Source organism: Wyeomyia smithii, chromosome 2 (assembly GCF_029784165.1).
Source record: "Wyeomyia smithii strain HCP4-BCI-WySm-NY-G18 chromosome 2, ASM2978416v1, whole genome shotgun sequence".
Taxonomy (NCBI): domain Eukaryota; kingdom Metazoa; phylum Arthropoda; class Insecta; order Diptera; family Culicidae; genus Wyeomyia; species Wyeomyia smithii.
In genome coordinates this window covers 168424994-168449218 of record NC_073695.1, presented here as the reverse complement: position 1 = coordinate 168449218, position 24225 = coordinate 168424994, and the positions used below count along the sequence as shown (strand labels likewise).

Here is a 24225-nt window from a genome sequence, read left to right as displayed (position 1 = left end):
TTCCAATATGTTGTGGCTTGTCCTCTATTTTGTAAAACCATATTCAATCTTCGTGGTATGTTTACCACCAGTTTTTTACGAGTAGAAGCTGGGCTTGCAATTAACGCTGCCTGTACGACGCTCCATAAGTCTGTTTCATTCTTTAGATGATGCTTTGCAACCCAGACTTTCACAATTTTCCATAGAATTTCTAACTGAATTTAAATTAAGAGACTGCGCTGGCCAAACTAATAATTTTATATTTTCGTTTGAAAATCATTTTCGTGTTTTCAATACTTTATGTTTAGGATCGTTATACTGCCTAAAGATCCAGCAAACTGGCATATTTTCTTCGGCATACGGAAGCAAAATCGACCACCTAGGTACACAGGAAACTTAACTCTACTTCAAAAGTGACACATTTTGGCAAGAACTGAATTTTCCAAAAAGTTCTTAGACTAGGGGGCAACTAAATGGCACATCGTGTCTTGGTAGGATGAGTCGAAATTCAAGCTTTTTGGTCCAAACGGTCAGTAGCTGGTGGGAAGACTGGTGAATATTGCCTTCAACGCACAATTAACCAAGAAAATAGTCAAATTTGGAAGTGACCACAAAATGGTGTGGTGCAGTTTTCTGATGCTGGTATGGAACCCATTCATTTTATAACATAGACTATCAATACTAACGACTGTGTAGGTATTTTACGTAGCGCAATGCTTCCGTATGCCAAAGAAAACATGCCTCTCCGTTAGAGGGTAACGATCCTAAACATATAGCATTGAAAACTTGAAGATGGTTTACAAGGAAAATATAGAATTGTTGGTTTGGTCATCATAGTCTCCTAACTTTATCCGTATCAAAAATCTATGGAAGATTGTTAAGTTCTACGTTGCAGAGCATCATCTAAAGAATGAAACAGACTTATGGAACGACGTACAGGCAACGTGAAATGCTAGCCCAGCTTCTACTAGTGAAAAACTGGTGGTAATCATACCACGAAGATTGAATATGATTTTACAAAACAAAGTAAAAGCCACGAAACATTGAAAGTGAGTTTTGTAACGCAAAAGGTCACTTTGCTAACGATATGTAAATAAATAAAGCTTATTTGGAATGTTTTGTATATATATTTCAATAGTGTATTTATTTTTTGCCACCTTAAAAAGCACTAACTCACGCAAAAAATTTTCGGAATCACCGACACAGAAAAATTCCAGTTATTTCTCTGTTCCACTTTGAAAGAAAGTGTCTGCAGATCGTAATGATGTAACATAACATCATATAACAACTAAAATCAGTGCCCAAAATATGGAAAATTAACCAAAACTGCAAGTGTATTTATTATTTTCTCCATGACTGTAAATACCTGCCCTATCGTATTTTTAAGAACTTCCCGATCAGAAACAAAAAAAAGAAAAATGTAACAGAAGCTGTTAGTTTGTTATGGGAAAATCCTTACAGGCTGTGTTTTCAATTTGATCCCGTTAGGTGTTAAAATAACAGAAATTATAACAGAAATGATTCTACTAGTATCAAACACATATCAAAATTTGTTACTGATGTATCAGCTTTCTAACAAGATAAGATAGTATATAGAACAGTATAATAACAAACATTGTTAGAAACAACAGGTTTTGATAAAAACGAAAAATTGGTTAGACTTGTTTCAGAACTATTTCATTTCAGGTTTTGTTATTATTACTCATTCAAATTCAATTTTGCTATCAAAATTATATGGCAAAATACAAAATTGTATCAAAATATGTTATTTGTATCTCGCGTTGATAGAATTTTGTAATTTTTTAGTTATGCTCTTCTGATCGGGCACCTACAGTGCGAGAAAGAATTATACCGTACAAAACTATCATGTATTATTACAATAATGCACAATGTTATATCTATCATCATTTTATGGTGTTCGGTACAGTAGTGTATTGCGCGAATAACAAAGCAATGTTTGTTTACATGTTTGTACTTGGTGAATTAAACGACGGAGTATCATTTTTTCCATCAATTTCCGGATACAGGATAGCATTGCAATCGGCCTATAAGAGTTGTGATCAGAAGCTGGTTTCCCTGGTTTTTGGATGGCGATCACCTTCACTTGCCTCCAATCCTGCGGTACAATGTTTTGCTCCAGGAACTTATTGAACAAGTTCAACAAGCGCCTCTTGGCATTGCCGGGTAGATTCTTCAACAAGTTGAATTTGATTCTATCTAACCCAGGCGCGTTATTGTTACAGGACAGGAGGGCAACTGAAAATTCTGCCATCGTAAAAGGTGATTCTATCGCGTCGTGGCCCGGAGACGCATCGCGAACAATGTTTTGCTCAGGAACAGAGTCCGGACATACTTTCCTGGCAAAATCAAATATCCACCGACTTGAAGACTCCTCGCTTTCGTTGACCGTTACGCGATTCCGCATTCTTCGGGCTGTGTTCCAAAGAGTTCTCATCGATGTCTCCCTCGACGTCTCGTTCACGAACCGACGCCAATATCCGCGTTTCTTTGCTTTAGCCAAACTTTTAAGCTTGGTATTAAGCTCCGAATACCGTAAATAGTCGCCAGGTATACCTCCCTTCTGGTAGGCCTTAAACGCGTCGGATCTTTGCGTGTAGACATCGGAGCACTCTTGGTCCCACCACGGAGTGGGAGACCGTTCTTTGATCGTTACGCCGGGATATTTCTTCGTTTGGGCTTGCAACGCGGCGTCGAGAATCAAGCCCGCGAGGAGGTTGTATTCTTCAAGTGGTGGATGATGTTGAATCGACTCGACCGCTTTCGAAATCATTTCCTCGTATAACTTCCAATCGACATTCCGTGTGAGGTCATACGGAATGTCAATTTGTCGCATGCGAGTCGACCCGTTATTAATTGAAATAAGAATAGGCAAATGGTCGCTACCGTGAGGATCAAGGATTACCTTCCATGTGCAATCCAACCGTAGCGACGTCGAACATAAGGATAGATCCAAAGCGCTTGGGCGCGCTGGAGGTTTCGGGATACGTGTCATTTCACCGTTGTTTAAAATAGTCATGTCGAAGTCATCGCAAAGGTTATAGATTAAAGAGGAGCGGTTATCATTGTATGGGGAACCCCAAGCCACGCCATGAGAGTTGAAGTCTCCCAAAATCAAACGTGGCGAGGGAAGAAGTTCTTTTAAATCAAAGAGCAGCCGTTGCCCAACCTGTGCTCTGGGAGGAATATATATTGAGGCAATACAAAGCTCTTTGCCTTGTATTGTCATTTGACATGCGACAACTTCGATGCCTGGAATCGAGGGGAGGTTAATACGATAGAAAGAATAGCACTTTTTAATCCCTAAAAGAACTCCTCCATATGGGGTGTCTCGATCAAGGCGAATAATATTAAAATCATGGAAGTTGAGATCAATATTTGAAGTAAGCCAAGTTTCACAAAGGGAAAATGCAACGCATTTGTTTTTATTTATCAAAACTTTAAACGAATCAATTTTTGGTAAAATACTTCTACAATTCCACTGTAAGACAGAGATAGAATCCTTCATATACGCAGTTGAATTAGGCATCGAAGGATACAATCGCTGCAAAGAGGGGCCATTGGGCAGTCAACTGCTTCAAAAATGATCTAACTGTTGGGAGGAATGCTGTAAGAAAAATTTTAATTGGATCGGGTATATTGAAATTTTCAAAAATCCAGTCCACAATGTCAGAAAATTTCACTAATCCAGAGTTTGTTTCATCAACTGGATGTGCAAAAGGAACAACTGGGGTTTTAGATGTTCCTGGCAGTGCTGGGAACTCCTTCTGGGACTTTAAATTTGCAAGCCCAGGAGGAGTTTGCTTCGGTTTTTCCGCAGCACTGTTTGTTCGTACTTTTCATTACACTTTGGGAAATCTTAGGACCTTTACGGGGAAGTTTAGGAGAAGAAACATTTTTCCTCTTCCTAGACTCCCCAGGATTGGCATAAGATGTTCCCGCTGATGAATCGTCAGAATCGGTTTCATCGGAGGGCAACAGATCAAAGGGGTTCGATGTTATGGTAGAAGTGATCACGGTCTTCTTCAGCATCTCAGCGTAAGAACGCTTTGAACGCTCCTTAAGTGACCGCTTGATTTTATCTCTGCGCTGCATGTACACCGGGCATGTGGAGAGCTCATGCTGGTTTTCCCCACAGTGAATACATTTTTCAGCTTTAACACTGCAAGAATCTTCCGCATGAGTCTCCCCACACTTGCTACATCGTGCCTTATTGCAGCAGTAGGCGGCTGTGTGGCCTAACTGCTTGCAATTGGTGCAATTCATAACACGGGGTACATACAATCGCACAAGCAGACGAACCCGGTCGATCGAGACGTGGCTCGTTAGTGCAGATTCGGCAAACGTAACGCGAAACGAGTCTGACGGAGTGTAAACTTTTTTACCGCCGACGAGAGACATGGACCGCAATTGCTTACAATCCAAAATCTTCGCCTGTGTTTCGGTATTTTTGAAGCAACCGGTTGCGCTTTTTAGGATACACTCGACAGACAGACTCGAATCGGTTATGACACCGTCGATCTCCACGTCTCGTGCGGGTATGTAAACGCGATACTCGCGTGTGAAGAGCTCAGAGCAAGCGATAGCAATGGCCTGTGCCAGATCACTGACCACGACACGGAGCTTGTTAGGTCGGACCTTGGAAATTTCCGTCACGCCCTTGTACCCCTTCGTCAGGTCTTTTGAAATTTGCAGTATGTTTAATCGCTTTGAATTCACTCCTGCCTTTGGACGAAAATAAACAGTATAGCTGCCCTGTTGAGATCCGTCCGGGTAAAGCCTGGGGCGAGGGGGGACTGGAGAATGAACAGGGGAGGGGGTAACAGAAGGGTCAGGGTCAGGGGGGTTCGGGGATGGTGGCACGGGAGGCGAGGGATCTATATCCATCGCGCTAAATGTAGCGCACTAGCGAACTAGCACCGACAAGAACACGTACCTCTTTACTTCTTCCTTCCAGCAGTGGTTGTCCGATCGTTCGAAGCTGCACCCAAAGCAGCCAGCAGCACCAGTACAGCAGCACCAATACAGCCACCAGCAGTGAGCCGGGTGTGAGATCACTCAGCACAGCGACACGGACTCGACTGTCAACTGATGGCCTTGAATAATACACTCTTTTGTTTGGCTATTCGTACACACGGACCGGATTGTAATAGAACGACCACTTTGCACGTCCGTTTCTGTCGAGTGTTCGACGCGGAATCTGAACGTAATCGTTTGTTGGCTATAATTTTTGCTCATATATTTCATGTAAGTGAGCGCAGCTGAAAAATAGAATGTAAGATATTGTGCTAGAAGGTCAGAAAAAAATGTATGCAACAGTTTGATTGTTTTATCTACGTATTAATGTTGTTGTGAAATGAAATTCAACACTCAAGCATTGTCTAATTCTTTAACAAACAATAAATAAAACAATAATAAAGAAACAGTAGGTTTAGTAAAAAACTAATAGAAAGTTTGAATAGAAAAATTATAGATTTATAGCGATGAACTTAATGTATGGTTTGTTTGACTTTAAACGGAACATATATATTGCAAAAATCCAGATTTAAACAAAAAGTGTAAAATTATTAAAATTTTCGAAGCCTTTGACCTTTATACCTTTATTGATGAGAAAATATAATTACATGAACGTACTCTCACGCAGAGGTCACTCACCATACTGCGTTTTAATCCCTGTCAGTTTGCCGTAAAACGCTTGTATGATTAAGAAGTAGTACCAACATTGGAGTCGTAGCAGTAGTGTGTCTTTCCTTCCCATTGCATTGGTGGCTTGCAGGAAATCGAAAATCATTTGCTACATTTCGGATGATGATGATTTGGGTCATGGAATGTGATTGCCGGAAATTGCTCTTTTATTACATTCTGGTTTAGTTACGATACTTAATTATATTTCGGAACCACAGACTTTTTGCCGTGAATATTTTTAACTTTTTGTATTTCAGCAGACTTTTCTCTACCGAAAAATTTAAAATAATTTGTTTTGACATAGCTTGCTCATTTCGGTTCCGCACAATGTGACAAAATGAAATAAAAACTAATACATTTTAGCGTTTTGACGTCTTCTAGACAGTTTCTTAGTTATATAAGAGTTATTTAGTTAGTAAGTTAGTAGTAGTTAGTTATATAAGAGATTTGGATGGAAAAATGTTTAGTTTAAGGGAGGTTTACACTGGAATAAAAAAGCTAATATTTTCTTTTTTTGATAAAATGTATAACTTGCTTCGAAAACATAGTAGAATTAACTATTTCAAGCTAGTTCGTAGAAGACCGAAAAAGTTTTAAGTAAATAATTCCCTTTTTATATGTTTTATGCAAATTTTTGTAACAAAAATTTTAGGGTAACGGGGTTGTTTCTGCCCGGTTTAGGAAGTAACTGCACAAATTATTTAAAAAAAGATGATTATGTCGACATACAGTCATGGAGAAAATAATAAATACACTTGCAGTTTTGGTTAATTTTCCATATTTTGGGCACTGATTTTAGTTGTTATATGATGTTATGTTACATCATTACGATCTGCAGACACTCTCTTTCAGAGAGGAACGGAGAAATAACTGGAATTTTTCTGTGTCGGTGGTTCCGAAATTTTTTTGCATGAGTTAGTGCTTTTTAAGGTGGCGAAAAAAATAAATACACTATTGACACACACTATACACTATTGATTGATATATACAAAACATTCCAAATAAGCTTTATTTATCTACAAATCGTTAGCAAAGTGACCTTTTATGTTACAAAACTCACTTTCAATATGTTGTGGCTTGTCCTCTATTTTGTAAAACCATATTCAATCTTCGTGGTATGTTTACCACCAGTTTTTTACGAGTAGAAGCTGGGCTTGCAATTAACGCTGCCTGTACGACGCTCCATAAGTCTGTTTCATTCTTTAGATGATGCTTTGCAACCCAGACTTTCACAATTTTCCATAGAATTTCTAACTGAATTTAAATTAAGAGACTGCGCTGGCCAAACTAATAATTTTATATTTTCGTTTGAAAATCATTTTCGTGTTTTCAATACTTTATGTTTAGGATCGTTATACTGCCTAAAGATCCAGCAAACTGGCATATTTTCTTCGGCATACGGAAGCAAAATCGACCACCTAGGTACACAGGAAACTTAACTCTACTTCAAAAGTGACACATTTTGGCAAGAACTGAATTTTCCAAAAAGTTCTTAGACTAGGGGGCAACTAAATGGCACATCGTGTCTTGGTAGGATGAGTCGAAATTCAAGCTTTTTGGTCCAAACGGTCAGTAGCTGGTGGGAAGACTGGTGAATATTGCCTTCAACGCACAATTAACCAAGAAAATAGTCAAATTTGGAAGTGACCACAAAATGGTGTGGTGCAGTTTTCTGATGCTGGTATGGAACCCATTCATTTTATAACATAGACTATCAATACTAACGACTGTGTAGGTATTTTACGTAGCGCAATGCTTCCGTATGCCAAAGAAAACATGCCTCTCCGTTAGAGGGTAACGATCCTAAACATATAGCATTGAAAACTTGAAGATGGTTTACAAGGAAAATATAGAATTGTTGGTTTGGTCATCATAGTCTCCTAACTTTATCCGTATCAAAAATCTATGGAAGATTGTTAAGTTCTACGTTGCAGAGCATCATCTAAAGAATGAAACAGACTTATGGAACGACGTACAGGCAACGTGAAATGCTAGCCCAGCTTCTACTAGTGAAAAACTGGTGGTAATCATACCACGAAGATTGAATATGATTTTACAAAACAAAATAAAAGCCACGAAACATTGAAAGTGAGTTTTGTAACGCAAAAGGTCACTTTGCTAACGATATGTAGATAAATAAAGCTTATTTGGAATGTTTTGTATATATATTTCAATAGTGTATTTATTTTTTGCCACCTTAAAAAGCACTAACTCACGCAAAAATTTTTCGGAATCACCGACACAGAAAAATTCCAGTTATTTCTCTGTTCCACTTTGAAAGAAAGTGTCTGCAGATCGTAATGATGTAACATAACATCATATAACAACTAAAATCAGTGCCCAAAATATGGAAAATTAACCAAAACTGCAAGTGTATTTATTATTTTCTCCATGACTGTAAATACCTGACCTATCGTATTTTTAAGAACTTTAAGAACAAAAAAAAGAAAAATGTAACAGAAGCTGTTAGTTTGTTATGGGAAAATCCTTACAGGCTGTGTTTTCAATTTGATCCCGTTAGGTGTTAAAATAACAGAAATTATAACAGAAATGATTCTACTAGTATCAAACACATATCAAAATTTGTTACTGATGTATCAGCTTTCTAACAAGATAAGATAGTATATAGAACAGTATAATAACAAACATTGTTAGAAACAACAGGTTTTGATAAAAACGAAAAATTGGTTAGACTTGTTTCAGAACTATTTCATTTCAGGTTTTGTTATTATTACTCATTCAAATTCAATTTTGCTATCAAAATTATATGGCAAAATACAAAATTGTATCAAAATATGTTATTTGTATCTCGCGTTGATAGAATTTTGTAATTTTTTAGTTATGCTCTTCTGATCGGGCACCTACAGTGCGAGAAAGAATTATACCGTACAAAACTATTATGTATTATTACAATAATGCACAATGTTATATCTATCATCATTTTATGGTGCTCGGTACAGTAGTGTATTGCGCGAATAACAAAGCAATGTTTGTTTACATGTTTGTACTTGGTGAATTTTAGGGTGAATTGAAACAATTTTAATTTGTAGTAGGAAATAAATATACCGTACATGTGCCTTAATCATCTTTAACCCATACAAAGTATAAAAGTTAATATGTTTGCATGGTATATAATGATAGCCGTCTTTAAAATTAATCTTTCTCATCTATGGGAAATAGTTTTCATAAATTCCTGTATCGCTGTTCGTTTTATTTGCTGGAAATGCTGAGAGGAAAATCATTTTTTTTGGAAGAGCGAGCTAAAATCATGGCTTTCAGAGTATGTGGACTAACTATTCGCAAAATAGCTCAGGAATTGAACCGTGATAAAGGTACCATAGAAAATTTTCTCAAGGATCCTGAAAACTATGGTGTCAACAAACGATCCGGGCGTCCATTTCTTTCGAATCTTCAAGATAACAGACAAGTATCTCGCCTGACTGTTGATAAAAACTTGAGTACATGCCAGATTAAGGCTCCAATGTCTTTATAGTATCTAAGAGAAGAATACTACAGATTTTGAAAGAAAATACTCACATTCAATACCAGCAACGTTTGAAAACATCGAAGCTTCTACCTCGACACAGAACTGCGAGATTTGAGTTTGCGGAACGGGATATGTTTTGGGAGGATGGGTGGAAATCCTTCATCTTCTTCGATCAGAAGAAGTTTAACCTGGGTGGTCCTAATGGTTGCCAAATGGATTGGAGGGATATTCGCCGAGAACCCGAAACTCGTCATTTCAGAAACTTTCAGGGAGGTTCAGTTATGGTGTGGGCCGCATTCGGGCATTTCGGAAAGACACCAATTTGTTTTATTTCTCATAAAATGAATTCGGAGAAGCATGTTGATCTGCTAGACAACGTTTTGATCAATTTTGGTGATAGTTTTTGGGGTGAAAATTGGATTTTCCAGCAGTACAACGCGACGATCCACTGTTCAAAACTTACAACATCATCTCTAACATCACGAAACATTACTGTTTTGAAATGGTCTGCTATAAGCCACGATTTAAACCCGATCGAGAATCTTTGGGGGATCTTGTCACAGTGAGCTTGTGCATAGGACGTCAGTATGAATCACTTGGGTAATTGAAGACTGTTTTTTAAGAAGAACGGACAATATCGATATTACAACTCTTCAACTCTTCTGATTGTTTCTATACCACGACGTTTGGCAGATGTTGATGTCAGAGGTGGCCGTACAAAATATTAACGCTTGTTTCACGAACGAGTAGTAGAGGAATCGCAATCAATTTGAATTGTACGGTTTATTTATTTCGTATGGATTGATAACGAGAAGCTCAAATTAAATAGCATAATGAAATTGGAATAAAATAAAATAACTTTCTGTGCTTTTATTTTAGTGTGGAGAACCGCTTTCATATTATGTTTTGTATGAGTTTACTCCAAAAGTAAAAATATTTAAAATCTTCGCATGTACGGTATATTTATTTCGCGGACTGTACTGTATTTGAATGCGAAACCGAACAAACCCGAAAACAGTCGAGGGTGAATGAACACAAGATTCTCACTGGACACGATCCTGCTACTTATTATTGAAAGAATTTCGACAAAACTTCAACAAACACTCGCCGCTTTTGTAACGCTGAATCAGAAATTTCAGAAATTTTGTATTTGAATGCGAAACCGAACAAACCCGAAAACAGTCGAGGGTGAATGGACACAAGATTCTCACTGGACACGGTCCTGCTACTTGTGATTGAAAGAATTTCGACGAAACTTCAACAAACACTAGCCGCTTCTGTAACGCTGAATCAGAAATTTCAGCACATTTCCTCTGATTTAGCGGGCTCTTGTTTCATCGAGGTCAATTTGATTGAAGGTTACCTCTAACTTGGACTAACTTGATGGTCTCTCTCGACCAAGGTTTAATATTACTCTAGAGGGTGGAATTAGAAGAGCGGGAATTAGCACGAATGGCACGATATTCCAAAATACGGGTACTGTTCGGCTTCGCCCACAATATCAACATCGTGGGTGTGGCTCGGACCTTTGTAAGGATGGCGGATAACCGATTGTACTGGTCATTAATGCATCGAAGACGATGTACATGGTAGGAAGAAGTGCAAGAGGAGGTAATTCTAACCTCGAGTTCAAGTTGGTGGTGACGACGAGTTCGTGTACCTGGGCTCACTGATAATCACCGACAATGATATCAGCAGAGAAACTCATCGGCGCATTATGACAGGAAATTATGCATACTTTAGGCTCCGGAGAGCGCTCCAATCGAGTAGTATTAATCATCTACAGGACAATAATCAGACCGGTAGTAGTCTACGGCCATAGGACATGGACTATACTTGTGGAAGACCAACGCGGCCCCTTGTGGTTTTCGAGAATAAGGTGTTGCGTACCATGTTCGGTGCACTGCATATGGAGAACGAAACGTGGAGAAGACTATAAAACCACGAGCTGCAGGAGCTGCTATGAAGCCGTGTTGGTCGACTATGATGCATTTGTCGCATTAGCGTCTACACCGTTCGCTATTATCCCGAACAGTGTTGAGACGGCTGGAAGACTTCTCGACTGGTAAATTTCCATCAGTTTGAAAGTTTGCGTACATGTTTCCGGTTTATAAAAAAGAAGTCAAGAGAAATGTCGAAAATTGCCGAGAATCTCCTCTTTAAATGCAGTCTCTGAACTGTTTGAGTTGATCATGATGGAACCGATCATTTACTATTGCAAGCCACTTATCTCTGACACGCAACATGGATTCATGCCGAAGCGTTCCACGACAACGAACCTTCTAACGATCACTTCCTTTGCATTGGATGTTATGTCCAAAGGATTCCGCAGACGCTATATACACTGATTTGTCAGCAGCCTTCGATAAAATCAGCCACACCATCACTATATACAATATATTGCGTTGGCTTCAGTCGAATCTTGCAGATTGCCACATCTCTGTGAAAATTGGAGATAACAGCTCGAAAGGATTTCATGCCACTTCCGGAATTCCACAAGGTAGTCACCTCTCCCTTTTATATTTCATTTATATTTGGGTGCAGTACCGATTAGGCGAGAAGCGTGAAAGATTTGGAAGTACTGATTGATAGTCAGCTCACTTTCAAGGAGCATATATGCTACATTGTTGCTAAAGCTTTCCGGAATTTAGGACGGATTATGAGAATGGCCAAGAACTTCAGAGACGTATTATGTTCAAAAGGTTTATACTGCTAATTAGTTCGCTCGACCCTCGAATACTGTTCGGCAGTGTGAAATCCTCATTACCTCAATGGTGCCAACAGAATTGAAACAATTCTACGGAGATTTGTGCGTTTTGCTCTTCGTTATCTACCGTGGAGCGACCCTCACCAGCTGCCTAGTTACGAAAATCGTTAGCAACGGCTTCGATTCGCTGCAAATTAGACGTGATCTTTCACGTGCCATGTTATTTCCGACACCCTCATGGGTAGAACCGTCTGTGCTGTATTACTAGGAAATATTGAGACAAACGTTAATTCTCCAGTCGTCCGGAACAACATCTTCCTACGAATGCCTTTCCGTCGTTCAAATTATGGGGCTAACGGAGGTCTCGTTGGACTTCAGCGTGTTTTCAATAGTGTATCTACCGGCATCGACTACCATCGTCCTCGCACTAGGAGCAATATTTTAAATATTTTAAGATTTAATCATTAGGACCAAATTGGGTCTGTTGAGGTTAATACTTACTTTACTTTACCTTTAAGGCGACAGACCGATTATCGATCCAGTGCCGAATCCAGAATACGTCGCCATGTCCCTCGGTCTTGGGCTGCTATCCTCCAATCGCCCCTAACACCTATTTCGCGTGCATCCTCGTCGACAGCACACATCCAACGAGTGCGGGGTCTACCTCGAAGTCGACGACCTCTATCGGGATTCCTGCTAAATATAGCCTTCGCTTGACGCTCATCCGGCATTCTCGCTACATGCCCAGCCCACTGAAGCCTGCCGTGTTTTATCCGCTTGACTATATCCGCCGATTTGTATGCCTGGTAGACTTCATGGCTCATGCGTCTGCGCCAAACACCATTTTCTAGTTTGCCGCCAAGGATTGAACGCAAAATCCTACGCTCAAAAACACCAAGAGCTCGCCGATCAGCCTCTTTCAGCGTCCATGATTCATGGCCGTAGAGAGCCACCGGAAGAATCAGTGTTTTATAGAGTGCAAGTTTAGTACGGATTTGCAGACTGCGGGACCTTAGCTGGTTACGTAGTCCGTAAAAGGCCCTGTTTGCGGCTGCTATCCACCTCTTTATCTCACGGCTAACCTCGTTGTCACATGTCACTAATGTTCCCAGGTAAATAAATTCGTCGACTACTTCAAATGTTTCCCCATCTAGCACCACCGCAGCACCAACATCCGACGGACTACCACGCACTCTGCCAGCCACCATGTATTTCGTTTTGGCAGAGTTTATGACGAGCTCTAATCTCGCAGCTTCCCTCCTGAGAGGTCCGAAGGCCTCTTCCACAGCTCTACGGTTGATACCAATGATATCGATATCGTCCGCAAAACCGAGAAGCATGTGCGACTTCGTAATGATGGTGCCGCTTCTCTGCACACCAGCCCTCCGTACAGCACCTTCCAATGCGATGTTGAACAATAAGTTCGACAGCCCGTCGCCCTGCTTCAAACCATCCAACGTCACGAACGAGTCCGATATCTCACCGGCTATCCTGACGCTTGATGTAGAACCTTCAAGGGTGGCACGAATCAGCCTAATCAGCTTTGTTGGGAAGCCATGTTCAATCATAATCTGCCATAACTCATTTCTCTTGACTGAATCGTACGCTGCCCTGAAATCTATGAACAGATGGTGCGTCTGCAAGTTGTATTCTCGAAATTTATCGAGGATTTGTCGCAAGGTAAACATTTGGTCCGTCGTGGAGCGTCCCCCTCGAAAACCGCATTGGTACTCGCCAACAAAGGTCTCCTGCAACGGCCTCAGTCTGTGGAACAGAATGCGGGAGAGAATTTTGTACACGGTATTGAGAAGAGTTGTGCCCCGATAATTGCTACAGTCCAGACGATGGCCTTTTTTGTAGATCGGGCATATGAGACCCTCCAACCAGTCCGAGGGTAATTCTTCATCAGACCACACTCTTAGCATGATCCGATGGATGGCACGATACAGCTGTTCGCTCCCGACTTCGAAGAGTTCGGCGGGAATGCCGTCCTTCCCGGCTGCCTTGCAGTTTCTCAGCTCTTTCACTGCTTTCTTCACCTCGTCCATGGATGGTGGATCCACAGCTTGACCATCATTCTCAATAGTCATCCTGCTCCTTTCGACTCCACTGTTTCCCTCACCGTTCAACAGCACACTGAAGTGTTCCTTCCAACGCCTGGCCACCTCTGTTTTATCGGTTATCAGGTTCCCCTCCCTATCGTTGCACATGACAGGGGCTGACACGTTTCGATTCCTGATTCCGTTGACCTTCTTGTAGAAGCTGCTCGCATCGTGCCTGGAGAAGCAACCTTCCGCCTCCACAAGAATACGCTCCCAATGCTGTCGTTTCTTCCGGCGATGGAGTCTCTTTTCAGCGGCTCTTGCATCTCGATACCTACTCATGCTCTGACGAGTCACAGCCGTGACCAACATGTGACCCCTGGCGCGGTTCTTCTCTTCCGTCACTCGCTGGCACTCAGCGTCAAACCACTCATTGGGCGCAGCTGCCGCAGTTGTACCCAACACTTCTCGCGCTGTAGTGCTAATCGAACTGTGGATGTGCCTCAACTGTTCATTCAGGTTCCCTTCAAATCTTTCCTCAATCCGTTCATCAACTTTCTGCGAGTACTCTGCAGCCACTCCTTCAGTTGATAGCCGCTGGATGTTCAACTGCATCCTCCTCGTTGCCTTTGATTTCAGCACGTTGGACAGCCGGGCGGTGAGGTTAATAAATAAATAAATAAAGACCTGTAATGCCCCGTTATCGGCCACATCATGTGGAAGGAACGTACGAGCGCTTCCAGAACAGTTGGGCCAATAAGAACGTTAGTGATAGCTTGGCGTTCTTTAAATCTGAAGTGTTGAATCTAAAGTAGATGCTGAGACCTAATCCACGAAATGTTTTTTTTTTTTGGGTAAACAAAATTAAATAACATTTTATTCACATTGCAAGCTTTGGGTTCAGTTTAAGACTTTCAGTCCTTTGAATTTATTGGTGTTCCTTTTAGTATATTGCTCAGTCTCATCTGTAATATCGATTGTGAGTTTATTACTACCAACGATGTAACCTTTAACCGAGTCTTTACCCAAAAATTCAAATATTTAATTACATCTTCTTTCAATGAATCAACATTAGTGTGTTATAAGCTAAACTTGGAACGTCACGGGAGACTCTACCCAAATTGAATGTTACAATTAAAAGCTATAAAACAGTACGGTCAGTTATATCTCGTAATCAGTTGTAACTTTGACCGCGCTGTGCAAAGCATCGCTAGTAGTTTCTGTGCTGTTAACAGTTCCCCTAAAAAAATGAAAACACTGTTTATTTCTTTTGTGGTTGCCTGTTCTGTAGTAGCTTATTCTGAAGCTTACGCATATTTTATGATAAATGCCAGCCATGTCGGTAATTATATCAAGTGCCAACAATTCATAAAAAAAAAACAATGGCTTGTCCAGAAGTCAAAATTTTAATCAAAGTATTGTCTCATTGCCAGCAGTGAGGCAGTAGCGAGATTCAAGATTTGAGATTACGGAGAGAATACTGTGTGATTCTTAATTTCAATTATGTTTCAGACTATCCCAATCAATGCTATGATCCTCAATTCGGATACACCCTGGATGCTGGAACGTCGAATTATACTGAAAAATGCGAAAAAATAACTTGCTCAGACAACTACGAATACTCAATCCTCGGGTAATTCACATACACGTGAAATTGATAAGTGTGTTGTTATTATGTATACCTAGTTGGTTGATGTGTGATTTTTTATTACAGTTGTGGTGTAGCACTCGCAGGACCAAAGTGTGAGTTAACACCGCTAGATTCAACCAAGCAATATCCGGATTGTTGTCCGCAAGTTAAATGTCCAGCTGAAGAATAGTTACGTATCCTTTTTTCTGGAGACACTTAGCAATACTTAGAGGTTGATATTTTATTGCTCGTTTTTCCGGTAATACTTCTTTGAATACAATAAAACTGCAGAAAAATATTTAGAACAAGAGACAACCTCAGCATAAATGCCTGTGCCTTCCTTATATAGCACAAAATCGTTAAAAATATTGCGATACCATCGTTATATAGAATAAAAAAATAATAGATCCATTTGGATCAATTTTAGTATTAATTGTACTAATTTTGGATGAATTTCAGTAAAAATTAAAGAAGCAAAACTACGATTCTCTTTAAATAGTCAATATGATTTTCGTTGAGATAAGGTTTTATTCCTGCTCGTGGTTGATAGCTTTTTCACACTAGGTGAGATAGACAAAAACGTGGTACAACACAAGATAAGTCCTCAAATAGTCCCTGCTTTCCAGTCGCATCAACTGTGAAATTAGTTTGAATAAAAGTGCAAAAATACATGCCCTCAGTTAATCTGTTATTCTACAATGCTACAGATTTATGTATGTCTGTAGCATTGTAGAATAACAGATTAACTAAGTGCCAACCTGCTTTGAATAGTGTTGTGTGATCAGCATCTTTTAATCAGTATTTTTTATCCCAAATTTTAAAGTGATCGATTCACCCCACGGAACTGTTCATTGCATTGGCAAGGACCTCCCTAGGAAGGTGAGGAAAGATTCTTCCTCTTTCTAGATTTTTGAGTCACGGCCCTAAATTGTTTTAACAGCTTAGGTTTCGGTTCGGATTTGGGCCGAAAATACACACCATTGTACTTGTGTAAGGGGTACGAGTAGCCATCAAGCCCTCTTTCGAACGCTCAAAACGTCGAAAGCTTTGTTGAGTTATTCGTCAGTATTCTCAACGAGTTTTTTTCCACCACGTTCCGGCTCCGCTTCCCCGAAGCAAACCACCTTTGTCCTACAATTTCTTGCGAACTTTGAAGCGTCCTACAGCCACCGTCCAAGGCACTGGAACAATATGCTATATGCAGGAACTTCGTTACCGCCTTCGTGTTTACCATCGGATACTGATTGCAAAACTGTACCGTTATGAGCCCCATTATTTTTCACACGCTGGCTAGAGTCATACTTGGTGAATCGTCGCCTTTGCATCATGCCCGCTGCGGTGAAATCCGATTAATTTACAGCAACCTTGGGCCACTATTATTTTCAATATTTTACAACGACATATTCATATGGAGTCTGTACACACCAGAATTTTTCTTTAAGGTCCAGCAAAGTACATTGCTGAAAGTGTATCAGCAAATCACTTGTTTACTGAATCACAGCATTTTTTCCAAAAGTTTACTGTAATTCAGTTCTACAATTTACTGAATTTCGTTCAGTAATTTTATTTTTGCTGTAAACCAGTATTTCATTGATAAAGTTACTGAAAACCAGTAATCGATTCAGAGATTCGCAAAAATACAGCAAATCTATTTGCTGAACAGAAAACAGTGAATGAATGTTTGCTGGAATCCAGCGAAAGAATTGATAAGTCAAAGTATTTTACGTCAAGCTGACATTAGTAAAACGCGCCAAATCGCTGTGCAGCTGGTAAGGGATCATCTCTAAGCTCCTGATAGCGGATATGGGACCATAGCTAAGTCACTGTTGAGCTAGATGAACTTAAAGGTTGAAATGATAATCATACATCTCTAGTTCAACAGTAATTTGGCTATGATCCGATGGGCGAATGGGCGATGGAAGCTGGTGCCTGAGGGAAACATGGTTCCCTTGAACTAACTGGTTAACCAGCAAATTGATTTATGCTTTGCTGAATGTACAGCAAATTGTCATAGCTGATAACCAGCAAGTTGTATTTTGTTTTACTGAACATGCAGCAAACGATCTGTCACTTTTATGCAATTGAGCATTACTGAATAATCAGCTGATTTTTGGTGTGCTGTGTTTCCAGCAATCTGTTCAGCAAAATGAAATTCAATTCTGTTCAGCAAATAGATTTGCTGTATTTTCGCGAATCACTGAATCGATTACTGGTTTTCAGTAACTTTATCAATGAAACACTGGTTTACATCAAAAATAAAATTACTGAACGAAATTCAGTAAATTGTAGAACTGAATTACAGTAAACTTTTGAAAAATATGCTGTGATTCAGTAAACAAGTGATTTGCTGATACACTTTCAGCAATGTACTTTGCTGGATCTTAAAGAAAAATTCTGGTGTGTAGGATTAGTTTATACTGACGACTTGCAAATATATTTTATCATACGGAACATTGAAGACTGCAAGGAACTTCAGCAGATGATCAATCTTTTTCCAGATTGGTACCTAAGAAACCGCATGACTATCAGTGCCCTGAAATGCACTGAAATCACCCGTGAAATCACACCAATTATGAGAAATCACCAAATCTATGGCACTCAACTTGAGCGTGTAGATTCAATGAAGGATCTGGGGATTATTCTGGACATAAGTCAAACTTTTCGCGATCGTTACTTTAACGTAATTGCAAAAGCTAATTGCAATCTGGGGTTCATCATGCGAACGACGGAGGATTTCACCGACCAACACAGCTTGCTGCGCTTGTGCGATCATCCATGGAGACTGCATGTGTAGTGTGCGGGCCTTACACGGATCTTTAGATTGCTGGGTTCAAAAATGTCCAGAAGAAATTCATGAAATTAGCCCTCAGACTACACCGTGGAACAACGACATCCGGTGCAGACTTCCTTGAAAGTAAACACTATGCAGCAGGCGTGACATCTGAGTAATACTCGTTGGAAAACTGTTGACAGGTGCAGAATGGGCGAGGGTTACTTCTCATAGTAATCCTCTACTCTGATCAGGTGATAAAAAAAAATCCGGGGAATGCTACACCAGATCTAATATATGGTTGTGGTAGCAAAAACCCAAAAAAAAAAAAATCTCCTAAAAGTGCGTTTATGATCTGAAAATTCGTACAACAAGTAATACAAGTACACCTTTCGGAAAGTAACAAAAATACCTTTTAATCTGAATCAAAATTCATCAAAGTTTACCGTTCTCCTAAATTCTCTTAAGGGGTTATATACCTTTTTGGTGGAGAAAAATGAGGGAAGTTTGAATTTATTTTTAAGTGCATAGCACCATTTTCATTGCATCAAAGTGGTATTTTTTTTTTAACGTACAGTTTATCAACAACAAGAAAATACGTTTGATTTTGAGATATACCAATTATTACTGGAGTAATGGCCGTTTCCCCGAAACGCAGAGGCTTGCGGTGATCCTGATAGAGACTCAGCGGATCAACCGTAATCAAAAAACTCATATTGTTTCATCAGTTTAGGAGTGTGCCGGGTCCTTGAACGATCGCTTTTATGAGTATTTTGTTTTCAGTGCACACGGGAACGTTTTTCCCAAAATATGCACGTTTTAAGCGCAAAAAATTGCATTAAAAAAAATTTTTGCGGCAAAATGTAACTGTATGTTTCAAAAAGCGATCGTTCAAGGACCGGAGAATTTTACAACGAAAATTTAAAAAAAAAGATGAAGGAAATCGGTTCAGTAGTTTTCCCGCAATCAGGATCACGGCAAAGTCATTTTTCGGAAAACACTATTCCGAGATAATCGTGTGTAAAGTTTCAAGTTTAGCTTATGCGGCCGTGGCGAGGCGCGTTGCAAATCGCTCTAACTTTCTTCCTATTGCTCAGATCTTTATGAAAATTTGTGGAAATGTTCTCAAGATGTTGTAATTGAAGATAATGTAATAAAACTTTTTACGGTTTTTTGAAAACTAAAAAGGTATATAACCCCTTAAACACGTGAAAATATTTCATTTGCCTAATGAACGAAATTTTGAATAATACATATTGTTGATAAATTTCCAAAGTAGTCGAGCCGGTTGTCCGAAACTTTTAGTAAGATATGTGAAAAAATACTGATTGTGTTACATAGTGTTCGGAATATATAAATTTATTGAAAAATGGGTTATATTGATAAATATTATATGCATACATATATCAATACTACCTTTCATACGCAATCAAAATAAATAAAATTGGATCTTCCTTTTCAGAATTAGTTAACCTTAAGCATCTTAAAAGATCAAATACGTGACAAAAGTTGTCTTTACCAAATTATGTACTGTGCTAATAATTCGGTAATACGACAATAACGTATTAATCATACATTCGTTTAGTAACCTAATTGTCGATATTTTACTTTTTTCAAAGTGTCATAGAAAGTAAAATTCATTTGCAAATGCCAATAAAACGAATCATCAAGTCAAATTTTTCATTGCATATTAGCGGAAAACAGCGTATTAATTTCGATTGAATTTTATTGCGCGCCAAAACATCCACTCGCTGCAAATAGGTGATAATCTGAACTGTTACCTTGAATGTTGGCCACATGGTGACGTTAAATATTAATCCTACAGGAGAAAGTATGCTAAGCGTAAAAACAAGTTAGTGATGAATCATGATCTTTATCTTATGCTTTGTTATACAAAATAAAAAATTGAATGATATACCTAACACAGAACTCTTGTTTTCGTAGCACGAGGTAAAGATCTATACGTTAACCTGTTGGTGACTCCGTAGTAATCAACAGATAACCCTAATGAATGTGTTTTAAAATTCCAAATACGATCATTAAATGTCAACAAGAAGAAAACTGGAATAACAGCCAAACAAGGAATCGAAAGTCTCTAGCAAATCAGTCATCTCTCGTTCGTGTTGTGAGCTAACCGCTTGAATCCTCCCGTAGAAATAGTTTTAATAATTTTTGTAATGGAAACAACAAAAGTCTACTTGATCGTTTGCTGTGTGATTCTCGGAATTCTAAATAGTCACGGCTACACATACATTGAACAGAATGCAGTAAACAAAGGTATATAAATAAGCAATCATCGTTTAAATGTATCACCTTGACCCATTTATTTATAGATTTCCCTGGAGAATGCTATGATAAGAACACAAAAATTCACTTCAAGCCCGGCGAAACCCGACAACGACCAGGTCTTTGTGAAACTATGACTTGTGGACGTGATAATTCGATTGTCTACTATGGGTAAATATTGATTTGCATTTTAAAGTTTATCTTCGGGAATTAGCAGAGAATGACGCTTCGGGCAGATTGCAATAATAGAACGTGTGTGATCGTATGTTCTGATTCCAAACTAATTATTTTTACAACGCCGTTTTTGATATTTGATGTTATGTTAAATGTTGCTAACATATTGGGAAAACATAATCCTCTCTCAAATATAAACAACTTTGAACAGTACTTGACACAACATAACATATTATGTTATTCGCATCTCCTCACATATTTAACCAGGGGCGACTCGTCCATAGCTGCAACCTGTGCATTGCACACGGAGTACGCTATACAAAAAATATATTCCAAACGCAAATTTAAATTTATATTTTATCGATTTTTTGTTTCACTTTCCAGCAGTAACAAATAGAATGACTTGTGTGTTTACGCGGAAATGATTGTAATTACTTCCTCAAACTGAGATTTTCCAGAATTTGTAGTTGAACAGGCAGGTTCAGAAGCCACGAGTCGCCCCTGTATTTAACACAATTTTGTTATATTTTTGTGTATTACTTTTGGCAAATTAAAATACTCTAACGAGAGCGAAACAAGTGAAAACAAGGCCAATTTGTTTTGAATATGGCACTATTAGAAGGCTTACAGCAACACATTCTGACATACCTTTCTATCGACTTGAGATTTAATATGAGTTATAATTAATTATTACAACAATATAGTTAAATCCTATTTGTATTCTAAAATAATGTATGCTAAGTTTTAAATGAATGAAATGCCTTAAAATTTAATTAAAAATTAATGTAAACTCTTTTTGTTTCAGATGTGGAGTATCTATGATGGATGAACCTAATTGTGTAAAACTAGAACAAGACTTCAGCAAAGGCCATCCTGATTGCTGTACTAAGTATAAATGTGAAATTGAAGGAAAAATTTATTATTTGTAACTTCCTGCGACTATCAATAGTTTGTTGAATATAAATATGTTATTGGTAAATAAAATTTTCGTTACATCTTCTGTACAAACCAGATCTTCGGCATTGCATTCTGGAGATACTTTGTCAAAGACCACGCACGGTTCCTGTTAGATGACGATGAGTTATATAAATTTATGAAAGGTTTTTTTTAACAGAGAGAGTCTGCATAAACTCTGAATGTAGAATACACTAATATCTTTTTAACGCGGTTTTTAACGTAGTTTTCGGAATTTACGCGGATTTTCCACAGAGGCAAACTCACGTTGTCGTCGTTTTTACGCCGTATGTTCTTATTGGTTTCTCATTTTCAAATCGTTTATTTAGAGTGTCCGATGAGTTTACTGAATCCGATTACTGAATGTTCACTAATTTGGCCTTACCTTTGAATATTATTTTTGACGTTGACTAACGTCTATATCGAAGTTAGGCACCTGAATTTGAAAATCTAGTAATTCAACCAGGGAAAACCAGGGAAAAGTGGTCAGGTTTTGAGCGCTTATTTTTCAGTCATTTATAATCAGGTTTTCGAGGTTTTGGCATCAATCGATCAGAAATTCTTTTACGGTTAAATTTATGTAACAAAAACAAACTTTTGTTTGAGATACACTATTGAAAAATTGGTAATCAATATCGATTGTCTAAATCATACCGCGCAGTCAATCACTACCTCTCTACCCAAGCACAGTCGACACTAACGGATACAATCGATCTGACTTTGTTGTTATTGTTGTTGTCACTTTCTGTTTCCGAAGTTTATTCGCGTTCCTTGAATTTTCTGTTCTACAAAATGCTGCTGCTAGCGGAAAAAACCTTGCAAATATGCATGTTTTTGTTGGTGTTAATTTTACGACAGCGGCCGGCGCCCCATCATTTTGATTCCAAAACCGCACCAGTGACATGCGGACGTTAGGTGTTAGTAGCTGGAAGGAGGAAAGACAAAAGAGTACCGGTCATCTCGTGCCGGTTTCACCCGTAATGCTGGTGGCTTTTAGGAGTAAATGGCTACTGCAAAACACTAAAATGGCTGGAATTCTCGACGGACTAACCTGAAAACAAGAATATAGTCGGCAACCGGCAACTTTTGGTGCCTCGAAATTTTGTTACAGAAGCGGCTTATTGAATTTTCTGTTTTACAAAATGCTGCTGCTAGGGGAAAATAACCTTGCAAATATTTTCTAGTTCTTCCATTCTACTACGTACGTAGCCTAACCCTCTCATCATTTTTCTTCATCCAGTAGGGTATATAAGAAAATTTTACTCTGTGGTTGGCAAAATAGTCTGTTTTTGGCATCAGTTGAATGCTGTTATTTAGTTGAGAACCAACGATAAGTAAATCTCTGTTGCAACACGTCTGGACGTGGTAAAGACGGCAAAGTTAAGGGAAAGGCAAAGTCCCGTTCGTCTCGAGCTGGTCTGCAGTTCCCGGTAGGACGTATCCACCGTCTGCTGCGGAAAGGAAACTATGCCGAACGAGTTGGTGCTGGTGCTCCCGTGTGTTTGGCAGCAGTAATGGAATATTTGGCTGCTGAAGTTTTGGAATTGGCAGGAAATGCAGCTCGTGACAACAAGAAGACCCGTATCATCCCGCGTCACCTGCAGTTGGCCATCCGTAACGACGAGGAGTTGAACAAACTTTTGTCCGGTGTTACCATTGCCCAGGGAGGCGTCTTGCCGAACATTCAAGCCGTGCTGCTACCAAAGAAGACCGAAAAGAAGGCTTAAAATTCATATTGACCCCGCTATGAAGAAAAAATCCGTCCTTTTCAGGACGACCAACCACTTCAAAGAGGAGTTAAAGCATTTATTTAGTACCTTTTCTGTATTTATTTACCATACAAAATTATTCCTGTAGAAGGGGGGATTCTTGTCATTACCAATTTTACAAAGAAATTTTTATTTGAGCAGTTGAGTTTTAGCATTGGGCGATATTGTATCGATATCAAATAAATCAATGCTTTCTACACGATATTTACATTTTGCGATAAAGAATTGGTTAGTTCCGTATAGAGACGTTGCGATACCATTAACATCTATACTTGTATCAAGAGAAGATACTGATATTCTGTTAGTATTGAGGCTAAGGTATCGATACCTTACATGTATCGTTGCGCGATACCAGTTCATTAAAAGTAAAAATCATAATTCTTTTTTATTCTTTATTCCTTAAGATGAAAACGTTCAATTCAATTGGACCGTTCATTTTCATTTACTGAACCTAGAAAAAACCAGCTTCTGCAGATACCGAAGGCCGATTACGCTTTTACTTTATAAGCTCCCGTTTTCGAAAAAAGCGGCTCGCATGTCTCAGTAGATTTGACCTTCGGATCATCGTAGAAAAGGATCGTTCCCGTAGGTTAATCTACAGAAAATTCTGTTGAATTAGCATCGCTGATGAGATGGCATGCATGCATGCGATGCAACAAAATAGCCCAGGAAACAGCAATTTTTTTTGTTTCGTTCGTTCTTCTTTAGGTTGTTTTGAATTTTT

At 39.0% G+C, this 24225-nt stretch overlaps 3 protein-coding genes across 3 annotated transcripts; all 3 read left to right on the top strand.

Moving 5' to 3' along the window:
- The first annotated feature begins 15081 nt into the window (after positions 1–15081).
- Positions 15082–16030, top strand: LOC129724445 (U-scoloptoxin(16)-Ssd1a). The gene is made up of 3 exons (XM_055679365.1): positions 15082–15260; positions 15431–15551; positions 15633–16030. The coding sequence occupies exons 1-3, from the start codon at positions 15167–15169 to the stop codon at positions 15736–15738; spliced, it is 321 nt and encodes a 106-aa protein (XP_055535340.1). The 5' UTR covers positions 15082–15166; the 3' UTR covers positions 15739–16030.
- Positions 16031–20404: 4374 nt separating this feature from the next.
- Positions 20405–21791, top strand: LOC129724442 (uncharacterized). Its single transcript, XM_055679362.1, has 3 exons — positions 20405–20595; positions 20652–20775; positions 21584–21791. Exons 1-3 carry the CDS (start codon positions 20496–20498, stop codon positions 21705–21707), a joined length of 348 nt encoding a protein of 115 aa, XP_055535337.1. The 5' UTR covers positions 20405–20495; the 3' UTR covers positions 21708–21791.
- An 843-nt stretch (positions 21792–22634) lies between these two features.
- On the top strand, positions 22635–23635 carry LOC129720195 (histone H2A-like). Its single transcript, XM_055671641.1, has 2 exons — positions 22635–22680; positions 23068–23635. The coding sequence occupies exons 1-2, from the start codon at positions 22635–22637 to the stop codon at positions 23457–23459; spliced, it is 438 nt and encodes a 145-aa protein (XP_055527616.1). The 3' UTR covers positions 23460–23635.
- The last annotated feature ends 590 nt before the right edge of the window (positions 23636–24225 follow it).